Source organism: Canis aureus, chromosome 10 (genome assembly GCF_053574225.1).
Source record: "Canis aureus isolate CA01 chromosome 10, VMU_Caureus_v.1.0, whole genome shotgun sequence".
Taxonomy (NCBI): Eukaryota; Metazoa; Chordata; class Mammalia; order Carnivora; family Canidae; genus Canis; species Canis aureus.
This window is the reverse complement of record NC_135620.1, coordinates 63,433,921-63,460,621: the sequence shown is the minus strand read 5'-3', so window position 1 is coordinate 63,460,621 and position 26,701 is coordinate 63,433,921. Positions and strand designations below refer to the sequence as shown.

General features: G+C 34.5%; 1 protein-coding gene across 3 annotated transcripts in view; it reads right to left on the bottom strand.

Moving 5' to 3' along the window:
* Nucleotides 1-9,300: 9,300 nt before the first annotated feature.
* Nucleotides 9,301-26,701, bottom strand: part of TMEM38B (transmembrane protein 38B) — a 50,429-nt gene continuing 33,028 nt past the window's right edge. For all 3 annotated transcript variants that reach the window (XM_077912787.1, XM_077912788.1, XM_077912790.1), the window contains one exon: nucleotides 9,301-10,973. In XM_077912787.1, coding sequence (XP_077768913.1) covers nucleotides 10,758-10,973 — 216 coding nt within the window. In that variant the 3' untranslated portion in view covers nucleotides 9,301-10,757. The remainder of the gene's footprint in view (nucleotides 10,974-26,701) is intronic.

The following is a 26,701-nucleotide window of genomic DNA, read 5'->3' as shown; positions in this document are numbered from 1 at the left end:
CAGCTCGGGTCATGATCTCAGGGTCCTGGGATCGAGCCCCACATCATGCTCCTTGCTCAGTAGGGAGTCTGCTTCTCCCTCTCCCTCTGATGCTCCCCCTGCTTATGAGCTCTCTTTCACTCTCAAAATCTTTACAAATAATAAAAACAGTAAATAAAAATGGTAAACGTTTCACTTATTTTATACAGTAAAAATATGAGAGAGTTCCAATTTCCAGTTCCCCATGTAGAGCTTGGAAGTCGCCAAACTGTCCTAACAGCAAGTAAAGAGCTGAACACACTGAAAAATTAATGCTTCTTGGATTCATAAGAAAGGAGACGGAATAAACACAATTGCAGAAACAGACAGGCAAATAGAGGGAGTCGTAGTTTACCAGAGTGGAGACTCAAGCATAAACTGCCAACAAAGTCAGTGCTAGGTGGGAAAACCTAAACTGTACTTGCTGGAGGCTCAGTGTAGACAACTCTGGAAGTTAAAAACTTTAGGGGGACCCAGTCATAAGTGGGCCCCAACAACATTGTGAGATTTACCTGCAGAAGCTCAACTAGACTCTCATGGTAAATACAGGAGAAAAATCTCCTTAAGCTTCCAGCAGGGGAAAGGAACCACTTTGTTTTTTTTTTGTGTTTTTTTTTTATTTATTTATGATAGGCACACAGTGAGAGAGAGAGAGGCAGAGACACAGGCAGAGGGAGAAGCAGGCTCCATGCACCGGGAGCCCGATGTGGGATTCGATCCCGGGTCTCCAGGATCGCGCCCTGGGCCAAAGGCAGGCGCCAAACCGCTGCGCCACCCAGGGATCCCGAAAGGAACCACTTTGAAATAAGTCGGAGAACTTTGTTCTTAACAAGGCCTACTCTAAGGAGTACCTAGTTAAGCAGAGCCTCAACTGCTAGGGTATTATAAGAGCCTAACTGACCTGGGAAACGGAAAGACCTAACATTGGTGCCTGCTAGCCAATCTGTCCCATGTACAGGGGCAGAAAAAAACCTGAAACACTTGTGATGTTCACAGTCCAGAGGCAAAGGGTTTGATGAAAGACTGAGACCTAATGACAAGACCCTCTCACCACACCTCACTACTGTATGAGTATGGTCTCAAAGAGATATCTGTACACCTAAAGGTGTACTAAAGGCCTACTTCCAGCAGTTTCTTCTTTCTGATACATCATGTCTGGCTATCAAGAAAATATTAGAAGGCATACCAAAAATCAAATCACAGTTTGAAGAGACAGAGCAAGCATCTGAACCAGACATTGCAGGGATGCTGGAATTCTAGGCGAGGAATTTAAAATAACTGTGATTAATATGCTAAGGGCTATTATAACGGATAGAGAGCATGAAATAATAGATGAGCAAGCAATGCAAGCAGAAAGACGGAAATCATAAAGAGAACCAAAAGAAATGCTAGATATCAAAAACACCGAAACAGAAATGAAGAAAGTCTTTGATCAGTTTTTTAGTAGACTGAACATGACTGAGGAAACAATCTCTGAGCTAGAGGATAAATCCCTGAAAACCAAAAAAACAAAGAGAATAAAGACTAAAAAAAGGAATGGAATATTCAAATACTGTGGAGATACCACAAGAAGTATAACAGGACACATATGCAAATACCAGAAGAAGAGAGGAAAGAAACAGAATATTTGAAATGATAATGACTGAGAATTTTCCCCCAAATCAATGTCACACACCAAACAAGAGATCCAGGAAGGTCAGAAAACACCAAGCCAGATAAATATCAACAAAACAAAACCAAAAAACCCTACAAGTAAGCATATCATTTTCAAATTACAGAAAATCAAAGACAAAGAACCATGAAAGAAACCAGAGTGGGGGGAAAAACACCTTAACTATAGAGAAACAAAGATGCAATAAAGTATGCAAGCAAGGAGAGAATGGAATGAAATATTTAAATGCTGTGAGAAAAAACCACCAACCTGGACTTCTGTACCCTGCAAAATTATTCTTCAAAAGTGAAAGAGAAATAATTTCTCAGGTAATAAATATTGAGGAAATTTGTTGCCAGTAGATTGGCCTTGCAAGAAAAGTCAAGAAAATTTCTTTAGAAAAAAAAAGAAAAATAGGTCAGAATTCAGATTTACATAAGGAAAGGGATAGCATTCAAGAAGGAATGTGAGGGGCACATGAGTGACTCAGTCAGTTAAGCATCTGCCTTGAGATCAGATCATGATCCCAAGGTCCTGGGATTGAGCCGTGCATCATGTTCCCTGCTCAGTGGTGAGCCTGCTTCTCCCTCTCCCTTTGCCTGCTGTTCCCCCTGCTTGTGCTCTGTTAAATAAATAAATAAAATTTAAAAGAAGAAGGGAAAAAGAAATAAGTGAGAGGGGAGCCTGGGTGGCTCAGTTGGTTAAGCAACCAACTCTTGGTTTCCAGTCAGGTCATGGTCTCAGGGTCCTGATTTCAGGGCTGTGAGTTTGAGTCCCACATCGGGCTTGATGCTAGGGGTGATGCCTGCTTAAGATTATCTCCCTCTCTAAAATTAAAAAAAAAAGAAGAAAAATAAAGGAGTTAATTGAAAGTAAAATAAAAACCCCATTTTTTTTAATTCCAATTTAAAAAATTTCAAAAGACTCAATCAAGTTATTTTTGTGGAAGCTGACAATTTCAAAATTGATATAGAAGCAAAGGGAGCCAAGGATAGACAAGAAAAATTTGAAGGAAAAGATCAAAGTGAGAGGATTTATTCTGCTAGATATGAAGACATATCCGCTACCATAGTTTACATAATATAGTATATATGCAATACAGCATAAGGATGGACAGAGAACAATGCAACAAATAGGGTTTTAATGCATTTTAATTTTAATGCATACATGTCCAATTTATGACAAAGTGGCACTTTTCAATAAATGATGGTGAAAGAACTAGATATAGAAAAAGAAAAAAAGGAAAATGCTCCATGCTCACACCATACAAAAATAATAAATTCCAGGTGGAATTTTAGAATCTTTTAGGATAAAAGATACAATAATATAGCTTCCAGAAGATAATATAGAATATCTCTATGACTGTGGAATAGGGAAAGATTTCTTAAATAAGACAAAAAAAAAGTCATTAATCAATTATAATGAGAATATTGTTAAACTGGACATTATAATTAGTAACTTCTGTTCATGGTACTTAACTATTAAGAGTGAAAATGAAAGCTGACAGAGTGGATGAATATATTTGCAATGCATGAAACTCCCAAACCTCTCATATCCAAAGTGTATGTGTACACACACACACACACACACACACACACACACACCACACTGCCCTATGCATAAATGAAAGGACATACAACCTAAGAGAAAAAAATGGGCAAGAAACTAGAACAGACATTTCACAAAAGAGGATATCCAAATGGCCAATAAACTTACCTGAAACATGTTCAACTTCACTATTCATCAGGGAAATACAAATTTAAAAACATGAGATACTACTCTAACTCCACCAGAATTATTAAATGTAAAAGATGGATTGGTAAGGAAGTGGGGGTACTGGGACTCTCAAACACTGCTCATAGGAGTTCAAATTAAGCTAACTATTTTGGAAAACTTTTGAGATCTACAGAGGCTGAATATGTTCACATTCCATGACCCATCGCCTCAGTAAGAACATACAGAACAAAAATGTATATACATGTAAATCAAAAGATATGCAAAGGAGTATTTTTATAGCGGCAATATTAGCAATAGCACCAAACTAAAAGCAATCTAAAATCCCATCAACACAATAGACTAGATACACAAATTGAAGTCATACAATTGCAATACAATGCAATTACAAGCTACACAAATAACAGAGAGATGAATTTCACAAATGTATGCAGAAGTTAGACACACTTGGACAAATATGGTATAATTCTATGCATGTAAAACTCAAAAACAATCAAAACAAATATCTTATATTAGAAGTCAAGATACCCTCTTCAAGGGAAGAGTGGTGATTAGAAAAGAGGTATTAATAATGCTTCATTTTTGATCTGGACTTTACACGGGTATGTTCTCTTTGTGATAACAAGACAAACACAATTTGTACGCTTTTCTGAATGTTATATGTCAATTAAAATTTTTAAATGCAAATCTGATAAATGTCCTTTTGAAGAAACGTTCCTGTTTCTAATAGAGATTACTTGCCTTGCCAGTTTCTTCTCATCCTTGCCTGAATTGAACTCATTTGTCTCATGTATGCTGAGGGGAGTGCCCTGTCAGAATTGAAGTATGTGTTTTAATTTCTCTTCCACAGTGAGATGTCAACTGCATTTTGATACAGTTCAAGACTAAAAGTCACCTTGAAGCAGATCTTCCCTTTTCTGCAAAGAATCTCTTGCATGGGTTCCTCCCCTCAGAGAAAGGCTTAGTAAAACTCAGTATTAACAAAACTAACAGTATTTGAATGGTTTTAAGTATGATATCTTATAGAGGTAGTCACCAAAGAGGAAGTAGGAATAAGGGTTCTAGGTTTGTGTACTGGAATGTAGTGTTTCTAAGAGGTCTAATAGGATATTAAGACCCTGGATGGTTGTCCTTTAAACAACTGCTGTGAAAGAACTTTACCTTGACAGCTTTAATAACGGCTAGAGCAGAATTTAGCCTTTCTGCCACCTTATTTCCGACCTAATATTTAGGGATAACTGTGCCAGCACAGTTAACTGTGCCTTCTGTGGAGCCTAATTAGTCTCCTATCTTCCTAGAAAATTCTCAACCTTGTTCCTGCTGCCCACAGCTCTTACACATTTATCAACTGCTTCATCCACCACCTACTGACTCACATCACTACTACCTGTGGAGTGACCATCAACTCAATCTGTGCCATTCCCACTGTCCTGGGGTAGCCTAGAACCCCATGGATTTGGTTCAGAGAGGGACTGGAAAGAACTTTAAAGATTCTGGACAGTTTGGCTTGAAGTCTCCTTTAGAAAGAGTAACATTAATGATATTGCTCAAGACAAGGAGTCAGGACCAGACCTTAAGCCACTTGAACACATAACCACATAAGAGAGAGATGGGATTTTATTTTTTTAAAAAGACTGTATTCAAATATTTAATTAGCACAAAAATTATCATAATACATAATCTGTAATCTAATGTAAGCTTTTGAGGACACGTATCCAACTGAGAATACTGAAACATCAGACATAGAATGTGCATGTGATAACTGACATAGGAGTGCAGTGACAGTATGATAGATTTAAATGTATGAGTCAGAATGCCATACAGAGTGACTCACCTCCTTCATAATAATACTATTACATCACCACAGCATCATAACAATAAAACAGTAACAGTGTAATGAGAATGGACTTCTGGACTTTGAGTCTTACTGACTGTGGGATTCAAATATTACACATGGGAAAATGAATGCGGCACATTTCTTGCCCTGCAAACCGTGTAGAACTCTGGCTTCACCTATAAATTTACTCTTCTCTGTGAAATGTTTTAAAAACATTTTCACATACATTATTTTCAAAACACTCTCTTCAGGTAAGCAGTCACAGCAAAGACTGCTGTTTGTCCTCTAACATGAATTTCTCTTTCTTCCATAGTAAGGAAACACTCACAATGGCAGGCTTCTCAAAACAAAGACTATAACATGTTAATGTTTCATTAATTCCTGTCAATCAGTTTATTACAAAATATATGCATATTTCCTTAGGTTCAGGTCTTCTATAATTTTAACTGCTGCATACTTGTATTTTTCAAGCCACATCATTTCCCAAACGTAACTATTAGTCCTTTTGAGTTTTTCTGGTCATTATGGGCTTTCATAACATCTAATGTCTTTTGCAAATTTAAGTACATACTACATACTTTAAGTACTACATACTTCCTCTCAGAGGTAAGATGTCAAAATATTAAAATGCTATTTATAAACCACAAACAGAATCCCTTCTTTTGTATTATTTTCAAAGAAAGTTTCAGTCTACAGTCTGTTTTTTAAAAATCAATTAAGTCAAACTTTGCATGATTACACAAATGTTTATTAAAAATACAAATGTCCTTTATCAACTTTATTTTCTTTACTAATACTATAATTCTACAGGGGTAAAAATACACATGAAGTCACTAAATTTGTCAGGCAGGAGTCTCTCCAGTCCTCTGCCTCACTAACCAAACTATTGCTTGCTGGTAATAATCCCACCATATGAATCGACTTTTTCTTGGTCCCAATTAAATCTTAAATATCCTTATTAAACATAGAAGAAAGTAATACTACCTTCAGTTAAGCATGCCACATAAACGTACTATCATGGGTCACCTGACAGTCTGCCATGTAACGTAATCTAAGGTCTACTATTTTCACACCAGATCACTGGTCCAAATTCCATCTCCACAAATATACACTAAGATTATATATTCCAATATGGACCACTACCTTTCCAACCAATCCCACACCTACACTGAGCTTAGAGATTTATTTCATTTTTAAAGTATTTTCTAGTATCACATTCTTATTCGCCATCTCTATATTTTCAGCATTGTGATGAAACAAGGTCAAGCCTACCCCTTAGTCCCTAAACAGACACCTAGAGAAAAGCACTAAATTCCTGTAATATACAAACTGTAACACAAGCACAGAAAAAGCGACCACACATAGAAGGTGTACAATGATTTTCAAGAAGCAGAACTAAAAATGAGGCCTAAGTGACTCGCTGACTAACAAAATTATTACTTTACATAATAGCATAAAATATTTCTAAGTGTTTCTCAGAATAAAAGCTAGCCACTGATTTGGAGTTCCTCAGGCAAATATCTTCATAACCTGGATGTACGCAGAAGTTTCTTAAGACACAGAAAACAGTTAACTATAAATTAAAATATTGAGAAATTAGACCTTTTCAATATTTAAAAGCCTCTGCTTGGGGGATCCCTGGGTGGCTCAGCGGTTTAGCACCTGCCTTCAGCCCAGGGCGTGATTTTGGAGTCCTGGGATCAAGTCCCACATTGGACTTCTTGCATGGAGCCTGCTTCTCCCTCTGCTTCTGCCTATGTCTCTGCCCCTCTCTGTGTCTCTCATGAATAAATAAATAAAATCTTAAAAAAAAAAAAAAAAAACCTCTGCTTGTTAAAAGACCTTATAAAAATGAGTAGGTAAGCCACAGACCAGAAAAAAAAAATATGTGCAAAATACATATTTGACAAAGGATCAATATCCACAATACATAAAAACCCCTACAACTTAATAATAAAAAAGTAAATCCAATAAAGTATGAACAGAAGACGTGAACAGATGCTTCACAGAAGGAAATAAACAAATGGCCAATAAGCACACATAAAAAGTGCTCTAGTATTATCAATCATCAGGGAAATACAAATTAAAAACATAGAAACCACAAACCACCCATTGGAAATGGACGAAATTAAAATGTTTAACAACTCTAATCCTTGGTAAGGATGCAGAGCCCTGGGACTTTCAAACTATGTTATGGAGTATAAAGTGGTACACTTTGTAAAAAAAGGTTTAGCAGTAATTCTACTCCTAAATATTTGCCCAAAAGAAATTAAAAACATATGCTCATCAAGACTTACACAAAAATGGTCATAGTAGCTTATTCAGAACATCCCAAAACTAGAAACAGCCCTGATGTGCATCAAAAGGACAAACAAAATGTGGCATATTCACATAGAATACTTGCTACTAAGCAACTTAAAACAGGATGAACTACTGATAAATGCAACAAGATGAATGAATCTGAAAAACATTATGCTGAGTATGAGAGCAGTCTTATGAAAAGAGAATATATTGCCTGATTCTATTTATTCTATTCAGGATAATTGGGCGGGGGGGGGGGGGGCGCAGATTTAACTTGAAAGAACTTCCCAACATGCTGATAACATTCTATATCTTCATAGAAATTTAGCGTATCTAGTTGTATTCATTTTTCAAAACCATTTTTTTTAAGATTTTATTTATTTGACAGAGAGAGAGAATGAGTACAAGCAGGGGAAGCAGAGAGGAGAGGGAGAGGAGGCTCCCCATCCAGGAGGGAGCCTGACAAGGGGCTTGATCCCAGGAGCCTGAGATCACGACCTGAGCTGAAGGCAGATACTTAACCAACTGAGCCACCCAGGTGCCCCTGTCAAAACTAAATGTACACTTACAATTTGTGCATTTCATGCATGCAAACTTTACTTGGAGAAAAAAAAATGTAAAAATAAAAAACAAAGAAACTTCTCTGTTAAAAACCAAGAGTGGAATCATACTTATTATTTTTTTAGAAGAAAAATACATTATACATTATCTAACTTAAGTATGTAAAAAAAAGCTGAATGACCTTTGCACTTATTTGGATGTCTACCTGGCCTACTCCCTCACATGTTCTTTAGGTCTCTGCTAAAATCCAACTTTAACAGAAAGGCCTTCTCTAGCAACACTATTTCAACATCCCCAAGTCCCTCACTTTCTATCTTTGTGTCCTGCTTAATACTTATTCATAACCTTTAGTATCACAAGAACACATTGTTTATTCTAAGACTCTCTACCAGGGGAATGTAAACTCCAAGAGAGCAGTGGGGAGAAGGAAAGTATTCTTTAACACATTATTCCAACAAATCATTCAACTGCAATCCACTTGAGCTTTGAGGTAGATTTTAATGGAAGTGTCTGGCCTCCAAGGAATGGACAGAGAAATACAGTAAAGGGGGAATCTCTCCTCTCTTCTCTCATTTCCACCTTTTGGTCTCTGCTTAGAGGGAAGCTGGACTTTCCACTGAAATCCTCCTACTCCACATATCTGGGTCCTCTCCAGCCCTTACTCCCTCAGCAAAGAAGAGAAACTAATCTGATAAATCAGAATTTGTTATTAATTTGGCCACATTTTACTAGAGAGTGAAACCACTGAGCTAAGCTGGCCCATGTTCTGGCCAGCGTCCTGTCTCCTCTAACTTAAGGAGACCAGGAGGTCCTGACTTTCTCACTGCTACCTATGTAGCAGTGTGTGAAACTGCTGTGTGAAACAGGCCCATAGGGTTCATTCATTTTACATGTTGGGAAAGTCTAAACAATCTTCTTTGCAAATCTAGTGAAGTTTCCAGTCTAGGCAACACGAGTATATCTGGAGTGGGAGGTTTCAAGCCTAAGCCATGTTCTCCAGTAGCTTTTTTCCCAAGAACCCTGAATTGAAGGTTATAGGATGCACAACTAGATTAATAAAGTTTGTACCAATATTCCATTCGGATAGCAATCACTGGATATATAATACTGTAATATCAGCCAAAATACCAGAGAAGTTCTGAACTCCTAACTCAAAGAAAAATATAAAACAAAAACATAAAAATAATATAATACTCCATTAGTGCTAAAGAGCTTATTTTAATAAATTTGACTTTAATACAAGTGTAAAACAACACTCCTAATATTTCAACTATAGTTAAACCCACACTTCAAAGCTAAGTCAATAATTAGTAACATGTTAATTCTGAAAAGTTAACTACAAGAGTTATCAAATATAATACAAAACCCAAATATTTAATGCTTTCAGACACAATATTGAAAATAAACTTTTTAATATCCCAAGGCTATCAAAGGTCCTCCCCTGAAAAAAATCTTTTTTTATTTAACAAGTACAGTACCCTGCTGTTTATATTAAAACATTTTTTAAAAATTTCTAATGTTAGTGTGATTTGAGTACTTCTATGCCATCCCCAAATGCCTTATGTACATACTAACCGTGGTTCATGGTCTTGGTGGAAAAAAAAGACGTTAGTCACAGTGTTTAAAAATTGTAACTAGACTTTTAAATTATAAAATGAAGCAAGAAAGTTTAACATTATTTAGTACCTTTTTTTCTCCTAGAAAAGTGAAAAGTAGCCATCAGAAAGAGACATAAGGGAAAATCTTTAAATTAAAATGATGAATCATTAAAGATACTACCACCAATGTACCCCAACCAAGATCAGAAAGAAATTAAGAATATGTGAAATGTTGAGGAGAATATTTCTTCTAAAATTAAAATGAATGTGTTTTAAGAGAGGAAAAAAATAAGCTCTTAAAATGAAATTTACAAAGCAAAACATGGGCTTAATAATTTATTAAAAATTATACCCCTAATTTTCTCTGGAGAAAAAGGAACATTATAAACAAGGGCATGAAACAGACTTCAAATCAAGACTTATATCAATACTCTGTTCTTGCTTAAAAATACGATTTAAAAAATTAAATTTCAAATATTTTCCACTTAATGTGGGTTAAAAAATACAATGTTTATATCTGAAATATAAACTAGTCATTTATTTTCATTCATAATATAAAGTGGTTTAGGTAAGGTTTACTTTTCCCAGTGCTCAAAGTTAAATAGGAATTGTTTTCTATATCTAGGAATTATAATGGTAATATGAAGTATAAGTTTAATTTTGAACTAAAGCTCAGAGATTCCATTTAAAATGTGTATGAAAATACCTAAATAAAACAAAGGCTTTAATTTTTATTATTTTGCAATGATAGTAAGTTTACTTTTTCTAACATTAGGAAAAAAAATCTAGCCTCCTTTATCAACATAAAACTATTAAATAATCACAACAGAATTTTTTATATATAACTTAGGAAAACAGTTTCACATGATACACTCATAATACTCAATTACAATCCAGAAAGAGACAATCTCCCTGAAACAGAAAGAAGTTCTTTCTTTTTGTCACCTCCATTCCTTATATATAATCTTTATTTCACATCATTTACATAGAAGTATTTATCACAATCTGACAGGGAGATAAGAAAAAAATTTCTGCCTTTAGAACTCATAAAGTAAATTTACTCAGTCTTCTTAGTATGTTTCTTTTTAACAGTATCTGAAGCAACAGCTATAGGTTTTGAGGTCGATGAACCAGTACCATTAAAAGATGATTTTGTTTCACTTTTCTTTTCACATGATGAAAACTGCTGCTGCCAGCCAAATAGCATCCGACCCAATGTATCCTCAAGAGGAGCAAAAAGCACAGTAGCAGTCTCTGTAATCATCATGGTTATCTGGAAAAAAAAAAGTTCAATTTTGAATTTAAATACAAATGTTTTCTGCTTCTCAAAACTGAGAGGAGAAAGTAAATTTAAAAAGAGAAAGATTAAAAACACATTCTTAGTTTTTACTCTTTAAAAAAATGTTTTTTATTGAGGTATTATTGACATATAGTTTCAGGTGTAAAACATGATTCAATATTTGTATATATTACAAATGATCACCACAATAGGTCACTATACATAGTTACATATTTTCTGTGCTGTGATGAGAACTTTTAAGATTTATTCTTAGCAGCTTTTAAATATGCAATACACTATTATTAACTATAGTCATCATGCTGCACATTGCATCCCCATGACTTATAACCAGAGGTTCATACCTTTTGGATCCCTTTACCCATTTCATTCCCCTGACTCCTTGCCTCTGGCAGCCACCAATCTATTCCTTATATTTAGGAGTTTTGTTTTATTTGCTTGTTTGTTCCAGTTTTTAGATTTCATATACAAGTGAAATCATGTAGTATTTGTCTTTCTCTATCTGACTTATTTCACTTAGCATAATGTCTTCAAGATCCATCCAAGTTGTTGCAAATGGCAAGATTTCATTCTTTTTATGGCTGAGTAATTTCCATTGGATAAATAAACACATACCCACATACACACACACACACACATTACATCTTCTTCATCCATTCATCCATCAACAGACATGTTGTTTCTATTATCCTGGCTATTGTAAATAATGCTGCAATGAACATAGGGGTGCATCTATCTTTTTGAATTAGTGTCATTTTCTTCAGATAAATATCCAGAGTGGAACCACGAGATCATACAGAGTTCTATATTTAATTTTCTGAGGAGCTTATGTATTGTTTTGCATAGTGGCTGCACCAACTTACATTCCCACCAATGGTGTACAAAGGTTCCTTTTCTCCACAACCTCATCAACACTTGTTATTTCTTGTCTTTTTGAAATAGCCATTCTGGCAGGTGTAAGGTGATATCTCTTTATGGTTCCGACTACATTTCTTGATGATCAGTGATGCTGAGCATCTTTTCATGTACCCATTGGCCATCTGTATGTCTTTGGAAAAATGTCTATTCAAAGCCGTCCATTTTTTTAACTGGATTATTTAGGTTTTTTGCTATTCATTTATATGAGTTCTTTGTGTATTTTGGATATTAACCACTTATCAGATATATGATATGCTAATATTTTGTCCCTTTCATATTGCTGACAGTTTCCTTTGCTGCACAGTTTTTTGGTTTTATGTAGTTCCACTTGTTTATCTTTGCTTTTAATGCCTTTGCTTTTGGTGTCAGATCAAAAAAAAATGCCAAGACTGATGTCAAGAAGTTTACTGCCTATATCTTCTTCCAGGAGTTTTATGGTTTTGGTTCTGGAATCCATTTTGAGTTAATTTTTGTGTGAGATAGTGGTCCAATTTATCCTTTTGCATGTGGCTCTCCACTTTTCCCAGCACCATTTACTGAAGAAACCATCCTTCCTCCATGGTATATTCTTGGCCGCTTTGTAGTAAATTAATTGACTGGATATGCATGGGTTTATTGCTGAGCTAAAAATGTATTCTTTAATCTTTAGGAGAAACAAACTAAGCTAGGTTCTAGGAAATCTCTGTTCTCTATAAGTTTATACTTTACCAAAGTAGAACATAACTCATTAACAATAATACAAGGCACCATGTTTGTGGGTACCAAATGAGCAGTATAACCACAAAAATAGTATTCAAAGGAAACAGGAAGGTAAAATATCTACAGTCTATAACAAACAACCAAGAACAGATACCATTAGTATGCTCTTAACATGTGCCAGAACTTTGATAAGTGTTCTATATGATCTTATCCTCTTTAAATTTACGCCAACAATTACTCCACTATTACTCTGAGCACAGAGATGTGAACCAAGGCCGACAGGTTCAGTAATTTGCCCAAAGTCACAGAACTAATAAGCAGTAAAGCAGTTTGGAACACCCAGATTTTGAGTTCAATCACTAAATACACTGAATTCCATCATTATCTAAGGTCACAGACTTTCAGTAAATTGCAGGATACTACCCTTAGGAGGGACAGTATAAAGTCTCTAATCATCCAATTTTTCCCACAGGTGTATTTATATCCAAAGCACCGAGACATTAAGAGGTAGAATATAAAGTGCTACCAATTCTTTATCTGGCAAAATGCACAGTGTTCAGAGATGTTCAGATACTCAAAAAATCAGATTGGTACCAATATGGATCTGAGGGGAGAACTAAGGACTAGTATGGTTTGAAAAAGCCCAAGAATTTCCAAAAGACAATTCCTCCAGCAGATCTAAGATAATGAATCACATTAGAAATTTTTGGAATCAAATCTCCACAAGAGGCCCCTACCTGATCCATTTGTTTAAGGAAAATGGAATCAAGAATAAAATTCTTATGAAGTGCAATACTGTGTAGGTAGTGAGCAGTTGGGAGACAGAATAGGGGTCCATCAAGAAGAATGCATTAAATGAAATGCATACTGTGCACCTGTTAAACCTAAGAGAAAAGCAATATGGAAAAATTCCTAAAAATACTGTTAGGTGAAAATGAGACAAAGAACAAGAGCTACGGAATACTATCATTTAGATAAATTAAAAATGCAAGGACACACAACATTGTGAATATACAAAAAGTCACAGAATCGTATAACTATGAAATAGTTTGTCTTGTTATTTTGACCTCAATAAAAGTAAACAAATAAAATAACGAACCTTTTAAAAACTGCATGCACACACATGACCTCATGCCAGTCATAACTATATAAATGCCGTGTATCAGACTCAGTCTCTTACCAGAATCAATATAAAAAACAAATACATAAAACAACCATTAAAAGGCCCTGGAGAAAAACAAATCAGGTGGAACCTAATAACGCTTTGAACCCTAAGAGAAAGTTACTTGAGCAAGGTGAGCTCCACATTCGACCTGTTTTTTTCTTTTAATGATATGTGTCAATTCACAGCATAGGACAAGAGCAAACACAAGTCCCAAATGGACTAAGGACACAGAGGCTGCAGTGGAGAAGGCCAAAGCATCCAGGACTTGAGGGCAATACAGCTCAAGGCAAAGAGAAGCACAAAAAAGTGAGCCCAAAGACCCACACATAACTTGCCCTGGAGAAGTTTACCAACTCTAAACTGTACAAACATAGAAAGAGATTTCAAAAATCTAACAAAGAGCAACAGTTGGAAAGCTAAAAGCTGGTCAGACAGACACTTCAGCAACCAGCTGAAGGCTGGAGTTCAAGACCAGCCAATGTGGAACTGCCTAGGGATATACCTCAGGTTTAAACCGAGACTCCAAAAGGGTCACATTCTAGAAGGCAAACTCAAAACACAACAGCATGAACAAAACCTAAAATCAACTATCAACAGGATTAAAATAATCTGCTTATGCATTACATCTTGCTGTCAGAAAAAAGTTGAACACAGTCCCCACCCTTAAAGTCCTTACAGATCAGTCAGGGACAGGCTGGTCAGAGACAGAATAAACCAGTAATTACAGAGCAGTAAACAGTAAATGCAGTGATGAGACCTGGCCACAAATAGTTAAGTAAGAGATACAGATTTGGAAGTCATTACTATACATACAACTAAAAGGTAAAGGGGTAAATATGAACATGGTCACCTGAAGAGAGAATATAGAGTATGAGTCTAAATATAATGTTAATCTACAAGTTTAAATCATTATTGGGTAAGATCTAAGAAGAACTTCTTTATATGAAATTATTCCTTAGAATAAATAGTTAAAATAATGTGTATTAGCATAACTACCTTGGTCACAGCTTGACTTCATGGACTGCCAATAACAAATAAAATAATTCAGTTAAAAACAATGGTCCACTGTCAGGAAAACAGCAATGTCTTTTACAAACACTAATAGAGAAGACTGTCAGGATCTAAAGTATTTCCTAAGAACATGAACTATAGTATTTTTCAAAGTCGAGTGTTTTAATAGAATCTCCACTCCCAGTAGACTCATCACTCAGCTGAGAAGTATTGCTGGCATCAGAAATTACTGCTGAGATAGACTTATGAGGTTCAAGGACAAACTTCTGTGAATTCAGCCTCTTATCAGATCTTGATTCAGCAAGGTGACACCAATATAATGGTGACAAATGGAATGAACCTTTATTCTTTTACAAATAAAATATAAAACTGATTCCTTATTTAGCAAACCATTAACAGAACAAGCATAACATCTAAATTAAATAGCATTTGACTTCCTGGTCTCTTGCTTAAAAAGGAAAAAAAAGAAAGTAGAAACTCTAAAGACTATTGGATATTTACAATATATCCTAAAATATAAATAATTCAGGTAAAGAAACTGTTTAAAACTCTACCACATTCTTTATGTAATATCTCATATTATGTCATTTAAAAGATGCCCAGAAAAATGTGACATACAATCTAAGTTTTTAAGGGCACAAATAGCATTTAATGTACTTTTAGATCCTCTACTGAGTCTAGCATAGAAAGCACAATGAATAAACATAATTTCTACCTCATATGATCAACTGAAAGACTATCACAATGAATCTATATATAAGGAAAATTTACATGATTACTCTCTCCATCCAGAACATACTTCTGTCTCTGCATCCCTAGATCCAAAAAATCCTTTGCAAGGCAACTCATGTGTCTACTCCATTAAAATAGTGTCCGGTGAAATCTGAATGAACTCCCAAAGACAAGTGGCATATTCAACCATGTTTTTTGGTCACCTATGCTTTCTTCATTGGTGATCTCATTCGTTCAGGCATCAGTAATTATTAACCTGAAGACTGTCAAATAAATTAAAATTTTAAGATTTCCATTTTTATAAATGTCCTTTTCAATAAACTGGGCAAATGAATTGTTCGCTTCTGGTAGTACAATCTTAGATAAGTATGGAAGAATTAAATACAGAGAGACCTCTTAAAGAGGACTTTGGTCATTTATCAGTCAACAAATATGTATTTAATATCTGCTACAAACACTAGACACACTGCTAGGGATGCAGTGATAAATAAAACAAAACTAGTCTCTATCCTTATAAAGCTTAAAAGGATAGTGTACGTTTCTCATATTTCTTTTCCTAACATCATAAGGACAGACTTTGGGTCTTATTCAAAGTTTATATGCCCATTTGTATCCCCCAAAGGGCCTAACAACACTGTCCCTCATTCATGTTTTCAGTAACATACTATCTCAATATACCCTTCAACAGCATTTAGTACAACCCCCCCCAACCATCCTTCCTAAAGCCTTATCTTGGTTTTCCCCTTGCTTGCCCAACAACTTCCTTCCAGTTTCCCATTCTGAATCTTCCTTCTCTAAATAAATATTAAAGAATCTTATAGCTCTGTCCTCACTCCTGTTTCAACAGCTCTGTTTCTCTCTATGTAATATAACTGCCTAATTTATAAATTTAATACAATCTCAATAAAAAATACCAACAAGTTTTTCTATGGAGTTAGACAACTTGCTATTAAAGTTCACATCAATATGCAAAAATAGCCAGAAAAAATTAAAGAGAAAAACAAACATGCAAGAATATTCAAAAAACACAGAAAATGAAAAATTCCAAGAGTGTCTGATTCTCCATAACCTTGTAGATAGAACACAGAACCAGATTTTTAAAATTCTGCCAGCTAGATAAATGAAAAAGGATATCCAAGTGTTATTTTAATATTTCTCAAATTATGAGTGTTGCACATTTTTTCACGTTTGAAAGATATCTTCCTATCTTCTCTGTGTGAATTGTCTGCTGACAGCTCCTTTTAATTTTCCTTTCAGGTTTTGTTGCTCTATATCCCTTAATTTTTAAGGTTGTTATGATTTACAAATATAAGCCGTTTGTGATGTATGTTGTAAATACTTCTATCAGTTTGACAGGTATATTTTTACTTTGTCCATGGTGCTTTCTTCTATGCAACTTTTTAAAAAAAAATGTTATAGAGTCAAATTTATCAACCTTTTCTTTATAGAAAAAGAAATAAAGTAAGCCCAAAGTACATACAAGGAAGAACATAATAAAGAGATGAAATTAAGTGAAATATCAAATAGGAAACAATGACACTAAAGGCTAGGTCTTTCCAACAAATTAATGAAACTGATAAACATCCAGTAGGGCTGATTTAAAAAGAGAGAAAACACAAATGACCAAACCAGGAACTAAAGTAGAGACGTTACTACAAATTCTACAGACATTAAAAAGGGTATCAAAGAACTGCCATGAAAAATTTCATGCCAATAAAAAATGTAAGCAAAACACCAAATTCCTTGAAAAATACAACTTACCAAATGAACACAAGTAAAATAAAAAATCTAAATAGTCCTAGATTAAACACTTAACCAGGAAATAATATCAAACCTACATAAATGCTTTCAGAGAATAGAGAATTGAACACTTTTCAACTTAGTTAATGAGCCAAGTGTTATGCTGATACAAAAACCAAACAAAGGGGCAGCCCCGGTGGCTTAGTGGTTTAGAACCTGCCTTTGGCCCAGGGCAGGATCCTGGAGATCCAGGATCGAGTCCCACGTCCCACGTCAGGCTCCCTGCATGAAGCCTGCTTCTCCTTCTGCCTGTGTCTCTGCCTCTCTCTCCTGCATCTCTCATGCATAAATAAATAAAATCTTAAAAAAAAAAAAAAAGCAGACAAAGAAACTACAAAGAAGAAAACTGCAAACCAATATCCTTCATGAACATACTGGAAAAAAATCCTTCCAAAATATCAGCAAATTGAATCTAGCAATATCATAGCCAAATGGGGTTTATCACAGAAATGAAAGGTTGATGTAACATTTCTTAAAATCAATGTAACCTACTACACATCAACAGAATATAGGAGAAAAAATCCATATGATCATCTCAACCAATGCTGAACAAAGTATTTAACAAAATTCCAAACCACTTCATGATAGAAATTATCACCAAATTAGGAATATAAGGGCATTTCCTCAACCTGATAAGTACAACAATAAGAACTTATATAGCTCACATCATATTTAATGTATGATGAATGTTTTCCTACTAAGGTTAAGAACAAGACAAAAATGTCTACTTTCACTCACCATTTCTATTCACTGTTGTACAGGAGGTTCTAGCCAGGACAATAAGGCAATAAAAAGAACTAAACAGCATCCATATCAAAAAGGAAAAAGTAAAATTGTATTACAGATAACAAGATTATATATGTAGACAATGTTAAGAAATCTATACAAACTATACCAGAACCAACTGGTAAAATTTAGCAAGGTCACAGGATTTAAGAAATACATACAAGAATCAATTATACATCTACACACAAGCAATGTAAACCGCAAAACTGAAAATTTTTAAATTATTATTTATAAAGGCATCCAAAACTATGAACTACTTCAGGATAAATTTAAATGTAACAAAATATGTGTAAAACAATGAAAACACATAAATTTAAGAAGAACTAAATAAACAGAGAAGTATATCATATCGACAGAATGGCAGATTCAATATTCTTAAGATATTATTTCTCCCAAATAGATCTATTAAACACAATCTCAATCACAATCCTAGAAGTCTTGCTGGTTTTTAAAATTTTTTTGTATATTTTTTATTGGATTTCAATTGTTGGTTTTTTTATAGAAATGATATCCTAATCTTAACATCATATGAAAATGTAAAACACTTAAAATATCCAAAGAAATCTTGAGAAAGAATAAAGTTGAAGTATTTACACTATTTGATTTCAAGACTTACTATGAAATTATAGTTATGTAAAACAAGTTGGTATTGGCTAAAGATAGACATATAAATCAATGGAACAGAATACTGCCCAGAAATGGACCCACATATATAAGGGCAACTGATATTCAACAAAGGTGCCAATATAATTCAATGAGGGAAAAGACCGTCTTTTCAACAAATAATGCTGGAACAAAGTCATGTTCATATGGAAAAATAAATCTGATCCTTATCTTTTACCAAAAATAAAAATTTGAAATGGATCACGTAACTAAATATAAAGGTAAAAACTATAAGAAGAAGATACAGGTGAAAAATCTTCACAATCCTGGGGTATGGAAGGATTATTTACATAGGACACAAAAAGCAGGACCATAAAAGGAAAATCTGATAAATTGAACTTCATCAAAACTAAAAAAACTTCAGCTCTTCTAAAGACAATATTAATGAAATAAAAAAGAAAGCCTAATTTGTGGAGAAAAATATTTGCAATTCATATATCTCACAAAGGATTGCTATCTTGAATATACAGAGAACTGTTATGTTACAACTCATTAGAAGACAAACCATCCAATTTTAAAAAATGAGCAAAGATCTAAACAAACCCTGCTTAAAGATAATGATATAAATGGCTGATAAGCACATGAAAAAGTGCTCAGATCTCTAGTTTATAAGAGAAATGCAAAGAAAAAAACCTTACAGTGAGATACCACTGCATATATAAAAAACTGGAACTTTCATACGTTGCTGGTAATAATGTTGAGGAGTATAACCATTTTGGAAAAGAGTGTGCCAGTTTCTTTAAACATTAAACATATGCTTTCCATATGACCTAGCAATTCCACTCCTAGTTATTTATCCAAGAGAAATGAAAATACATGTCCACACGAAGTACATGTGTTCACAGCAACTTTATTCATAATAACCTTACTGGAAAAATCAAAAACTAGAAACAATCCAAAATCTGTCAACAGATAACTGGATAAACAAATTGGGGTATATAATGCTACTTAGCAATAAAAAGGAATATGCAACAGCATAGGTAAATCTCAAAAACATTACACCAAAAAGGGGTACCTGGGGGGCTCAGTCAGTTAAGCAGCCAACTCTTGATTTTGGCTAGGTTATGATCCCAGGGTCCTAGAATACAGTCCCTTGCAATGGTCTCCGTCTGCTGGTCTCTCTGTCCCTCCCCCTACTTGTGCTCATGCTCTCCCTCTCAAATAAAATCTTTAAAAACACATTATGCTGAAAAAGAGAAGCTAGACACAAAGATATATATGATATAATTCCATATATATAAAACTTGAAAAAAAGATTAATCTACAGTGACAGAAAGTGGGTAAGTGGTACCCTGGAGATATAAGCAATAGTTGGTATTTATTGTAGTACACAAGGGCCTTTCTGAAGTAATGGAAATATTCTGTATCTTGACTGTAATGATTATGCAGGTACATAAATTTGTCAAACTCATTAAATTTAATCATAGAATGAGTATATATTATTGTACAAAAATAGTATTTCAGTGAGTTGGTTTTTAAAAAAATTTTAAAGAGCCTGTTCCTAAGATTTTTGTAAATGTAATAGCCCTTTGAAGTTATCCTTTGTATTTCTGGAAAATGTACTGTCAATCAGATTAATTTTCTGTATGAGGTCATTTAGCCCAACTTTCTCAGATTTGACACCTTGAATAAAAGACCATGTATAATAAGGATGAGAAATAGAGTACACAAAAGAATTAGTTGGTGGCTTAGGTATTAGTGGGATCCATCTAAAAAAAAATGCTATTCTGCTAAGCATTTTTTAAAAGAGACACGGATGAGGTTGGGCTCTGTACCACAAGTTGGGAGACGGCTATAGGTTATACCTAGAAAAGGAATTAACAGGTCACAAGACATGTAATTCTTTAACTTTGTCAGATATTTGCCAAACTGCTCTCTCAAGCTGCTTCTACTTATACTCTCTCCAAATCTCTTTAAAATAGTTGATATGCTTTGTCTTCAATTCCTCTTATTCACCTCACTTTATTTACAATCATTTTTCTATTCTCTATCAGTCCACTGAAACTGCTTTACCAAGGTCACTAAATACCTCTTCATTTCAAAATCCAACAGCTTTTCAGTTTTAATCACTCTTAAAAAAAAAAAAAAATCACTCTTAACCACTCAAGTCTCCCTGTGTTTTATTTCACAATAACACTATTTCACCATAACTCCTTATGCCAAGGAGCCAAAAGATAATCCACGCTTCTCAAACTTTTTTCAAATCATCTCTGATAGGAGAAAGTGAACTTCACAGAGCCCGAAACAAAGGCATGCCAAATATAAAATGTCATATTTTATCTTTAAAAATGTGAATTTTGAACTCTATCCCATTATATATTCCTGTTTAACTTTAAGATGTTTATAATAATAACACTGAGATCAACCAATGGTATATAATGCATCACATTTATAATGTGACTTAGTACAGCTAGTGCCCCAAAAAAGCCATATATCCCTCAGTGTATATATAACTCCAATTTTTTTTGTGTAACTCCAATTTAAGAAAATAAATGACAAAAAAAAAGAAAGAAAAGAAAAGAAATGACTTGCTCAAAACTGTGAAGCCTGGATTTCACATTCTGACTCCAAACCCCATGTGCTTTTCCCTATACTAAGTTTCTTTCCTCTGAGACTTAAATTTTAACAATTATAAATGACTTGTGAAAGCTGAAGAGTAGAAGTAAGTCCTCCTTGAATGAAACCAGGATCCTATAAGAGCGAAACATCACTAAATGTCCAGCTTGCTTGGGTTTGGGAAGGCAAGGAGGAGGAGGGGGAACGGAAAGGAAAGGAAGGGAAGGAAAGGAAGATAAGAGGGAGGAAAAGAGACAAGAAGAGGAGGAGAAATTTAACACACTTCTCTCGGAAAAAGAAAATTAATATATCAGACATGCAAAAAATTAGTAACTACATATTTGAAACATAATTAACTAGGATGTGTACATATATGCAATGCAGAGTCCTTATACCTCCAAAATAAAAAATATACTTACTTTTCATACATACAAATTATAAAATTTCATCAATGTAGTACAGAAATGAAGTCTCAACAAACACCAGAGAATAACAAACCACATATACTGTCTATAATGCAGTTAAAGAAAAGTTTTTAAAAGTTTAAAAGATTTTTTTTAATGTCTGAAATTTTAAAATACACTCAAACATTTTTTGTCAAAGAAGAAATTGTAATGTAAGTTAAGAGGAATTTAAACTGGGGAGCCTGAGTGGTGCAGTTGGTTAAGCATTCAACTCTTGGTTTCAGCTCAGGTCATGATCTCAAGATCTTCGAACTGAGCGCCATATCTGGCTACCAGCTCAGGACTGGGCTATCCTCTTAGCATTGGGCTACCTGCCAGCACTCAGTGAGAAGTCTCCTAAGTTTCTTTCTCCCTCTCCTTTTGCCCTTCCCCGCACTCACTTGCGTGCACTCACTCGCTCTCTAAAATAAATGGATAAATCTTTAAAAAAAGAAATTTAAACTGAATAACAATAAATGCATATACATGAAGACGTGTGATGTGGGACACAGAATGTAAAACAATATGATTGAGGAACAACAAAACCAAAAAGTTGGTCCTCTGAAAAGATTAACAATATACAAAAGTCTCTGACAGACTGATGAAGTAAGTAGAAAGGAACTTCCTCCTTGACTATAGAATAACTAGTTCTAGACTCTAGGCATAAAAACCTTAAACCTGACCAAAAAATGAGGTAACTACTTTTGGGCACTGGACAACAGAGAGTGTAAGACTAATGAGGAGAAGAGAGAAACTGATAAACTGATCCACACATTTACCCTCACTTCTGCCTCAGGACAATTTCTCAATCAGAAAGCTAGAACTAAAACTGAGGTGGTAGAAATTGATGTCAGTGAAGCTAAATGGACTTGAATCTGCAGGGCAGGGTATCAAATAGGAGGACACTGGGTAGGCACAGGAGGCAGGGGAAGAGACACCAGATGTCTATATGGGATGGTGCCACAAGTCCTTGGCTTAGGGCTAGGCTGCACATGTCAAGAGAGAGACTTCCTCTGGCTTACCACGGAGTGGATGCTAATGGGTCAAGACATCAAAAGAGATACTAGAGGTTGAACAATGGTGGGGACATTTACTTTCTGTTTCTCTGACAGAACTCATTATTTTTATACTTCTAGCTTTCTAAATGTGCTTGTTTTACTTTTGGGGAGCTGGTCTCTTTGAAAAGAGAAATCATCCTTATCAGTATATCTGTATACACCAAAACACTAGATTATTATCCAAAACAAGCAGACAATACACATTTTCTATACACACTGACTATATAAAGAATACAGCAAAAGAGTAAAGAAAAATAATTACTGGCAAATTTTTCCCTGTATATTCATTTTTTTATATCTAAGAAATGAAAGGCTATAGTAGCTACTCAGAAACAAATGAGAAGTCACTTAAAAAATCAATATAAATCTAAATGGAATTTAGGCAAATTTATGGGTTAAAATGCATATTTTATTTAAAAGTTGGTGGATAATTAGAAAAATGTTGTGAAATATTATGAGACAAGTTCAATACTGTGTGTTATTACCACATTTCAATATGGTGTTTAAGTATTATAATAAAGAACTATATGTCCAGCAATAATTGTAAGAAAAATTCATTTTTATTCCACAAACCAAGCCTTCAACAAAAACTGATCCTTATAATTAAAAAAATTCAACAAATACAGGTACTACTTATTCTTACCAATACATCCACAATACGCATTTGTTTTCTTTAAAGATTAAAGTTAGAAATCTCAGAAATGATATAGCTCCCAACACCCTGCATGATGAAAACACTCAAAAAACTAGGAATAGAGGGAACAAACTTCCTCAATCTGATAAAAGGCATCAATGAAAGACTCAAAGTTAGTATCATATTTAATAGAGGAAGACTAGATAGCCTCTCCCTAAGATCCAGGAAAAAGACAAGGATGTTCATTCTATTTCTGTTAAACTCTGTAGAGTGTGTCTAACCGGGCAATTGCACAAGAAAATTAGACAGAAGACATGCAGATTGGAAAGAAAGAAGTAGGGGCGCCTGAGTGGCTCAGGCGGTTAAGTGGCCAACTGTTGGCCTGGTCCTGGCTTAGGTCCTGATTTCAAAGTCCTGGAATCAAGCTCTGCATCAGGCTCTGCACTCAGCAGGGAGTCTGAGGATTCGCTTTCCCTCTCCCTCTCTCTCTAAAATAAATAAATAAGTCTTAAAAAAGAAAAGAAAGAAGTAAAACTATCTCTATTTGCAGATGACATCATCTTGAATACATAAAAGCCTAAGGAATCCACACCAAAAAAACCCCACAACAACCTATTAGAGCTAACAAATGAGTTTATTAGCAAGGTTATAGGATACAAGATCAAAAAACAATTTTAGGGCAGCCCCGGTGGCTCAATGGTTTAGCGCCACCTGTAGCCCAGGGCCTGATCCTGGAGACCCGGGATGGAGTCCCATGTCAGGCTCCCTGTATGGAGCCTGCTTCTCCCTCTGCCTGTGTCTCTGCCTCTCTCTCTCTCTCTCTCATGAATGAATGAATGAATAAAATCTTTTTAAAAAATCAATTTTATTTCCACATATTTACAATGTACAACCTGGAAATAAAGCTAAAAACCAATTCCATTTACTACAGCATCAAACAGAATAAAATACTTAGGAAGAAATTTAACAAAAGGAGCGTACATACAACTCGTACACTGAAACATAATGAAGATGTATTTTAAAAGACATGGAATAAATGGAAAGACATCTGTGTTGGCAGACTGAAAGCCTTAACAGTGTTAGGATGACAATACTCCCAAACTTATTTGCAGATTCAATGCAATCTCTAAGAGAATATGAGCTGGACTTCTTTGCAGAAATTGTGAAGTTATACCTAAAATTTATACGGCAATGAAAGTGACCCAGAGTAATTAAAACAATCCTTAGAAAGAACACGCTCAGAGAATTCATATCTCTCCATTTCAAAATTAAGCAGACAGCTAAAATAATTAAGACAGTGTGGTACTGGCAGAAGGATAAGTAAATAGATGAAGGGAGTAAAAGTGAGGGAAAAGAATCCAGAAAAATACTCTTACATTTACAACTGATTTTTCTGCATGGGTGCCAAGAAAATTCAATGAAGAAAATAATAGTCTTTTCAACACATAATACTAGGACAACTAGATATCCACAGAAATCTACATGAGTATATAAATAGATATCCACAGAATGTAAAAGAATGAAGCTGAATTGAAAGTTCCTCATACTATACCCAAAAATTAACTCAAAATAGATCACAGAGCTAAATATTAGAGCTAAAACTATAAAACTTATAGAAGAAAACATAGACATAATCTTTTTAACCTTAGATTTGGCAACAGTTTCTTAGATATGACACCAAAAGCATACACAACAAAAGAGAAAATAGGTAAACTTGACTTGATTAAAATTTTAGAAATTTGTATTTTTAAAAACATTACCAAGAAAGTGAAAAGACAATCTACCAAATGGGAGAAAACAAACACAAATCAGAAATCTAATAAGCATCTAGGATCCAGAATATATGAGGAATTCTTACAATTCAACATTAAAAAGACAAATGAAACAATTAAAATTGGGCAAATGATCTGAAGAGACATTTTTCCAAAGAAGATGTACAAACAAGCACATGAAAGATGCTCAACATTGAACAGGGAAATGTAAATCAAAATCATGATGAGAGGACACTTCACACCCACTAGAATGGCTCTAATAAAGACAAGCATTGATGATGGTATGCGAAACTAGAATTTTCATATACTGCTGGTGGGAATGTAAAATTATCAAATCACCATAGAAAACAGTGTGTAGTTCTCCAAAGGTTAAACACAAAATTACTGTATTATCTATTCCATTTTATGTGACATACCCAGAAGAAATGAAACATGGATCTACACAAAAAAAGTATAATAATGCTCACAGCTCATTATCATACTAGCCAAAGAATAAAACAACCCAAATATCCATCAAATGATGGATAAACAAAATGTGCAATATCTATACAATGGACTCTTATTTGGCAATAAAAAAGGAATAACATACTGATACATACCATAACATGGATTAACCTCAAAAACATTACACTAAGTAAAAGAAACAAGTCACAGGGCCACATATTTATGATATCAATTACATGAAATGTCAGAATAGGCAAATCTATAGACAGAGAATAATAGATCAGTGGTTGCCTACATTTGGGGGGCCTGATGGAAAATGTTAAGTGACTGCTAATGGGCATGAGGTTTCTTTTCTGGAGTGGTGAAAATGTTTTAATATTGATTATAGTGACATCTGTACAATTCTGTGAATAGACAAAAAAAATTGAAATGTACACTTAAATGGATGAATTGTATGGTACATAATGTATCTCAATAAGCGATTACAAAAAAATACATACAGTTCACAAAGTGAGGACTGGAAGAGAAATATGCATAAGAAGAGACTACCTTAGATATCTGAAGTTCCTAAATTACAGCCACAGATCACTTTCACTGCAGAGACTACTAAAACAAAGGTAAGTAATCCCTATAATGCCAAGTCACTATAAGATATAAATTTATATAATATATATGGTTTTCCTTTTAAGAATTCCATAGGTTAAGTTTTTAGCCAAAAATACCTAGGCTAAGACAAAGTTAGCTATAAAATTCCTCTACACTTAAATAATAATCTTATTTTAAAACCAAGTATCTACTTTTGAATAGGGAACAATATCTAATAATGGTAGATAATCAGAATTAGCCTCATGACGCAAATAAAATTCCTAAGACTGTCACAGTGATAAAAGGATATGCACCATCCAATTCTCTCAACAATCAAACAATGAAGATGAGGAAGTCAGGATTCAGAGACATTAAGTGACTTGTCTATTCCAGAATTAGATAGCAAAGCTAAGATTTGAACTTAAGACTGCCTGTCTC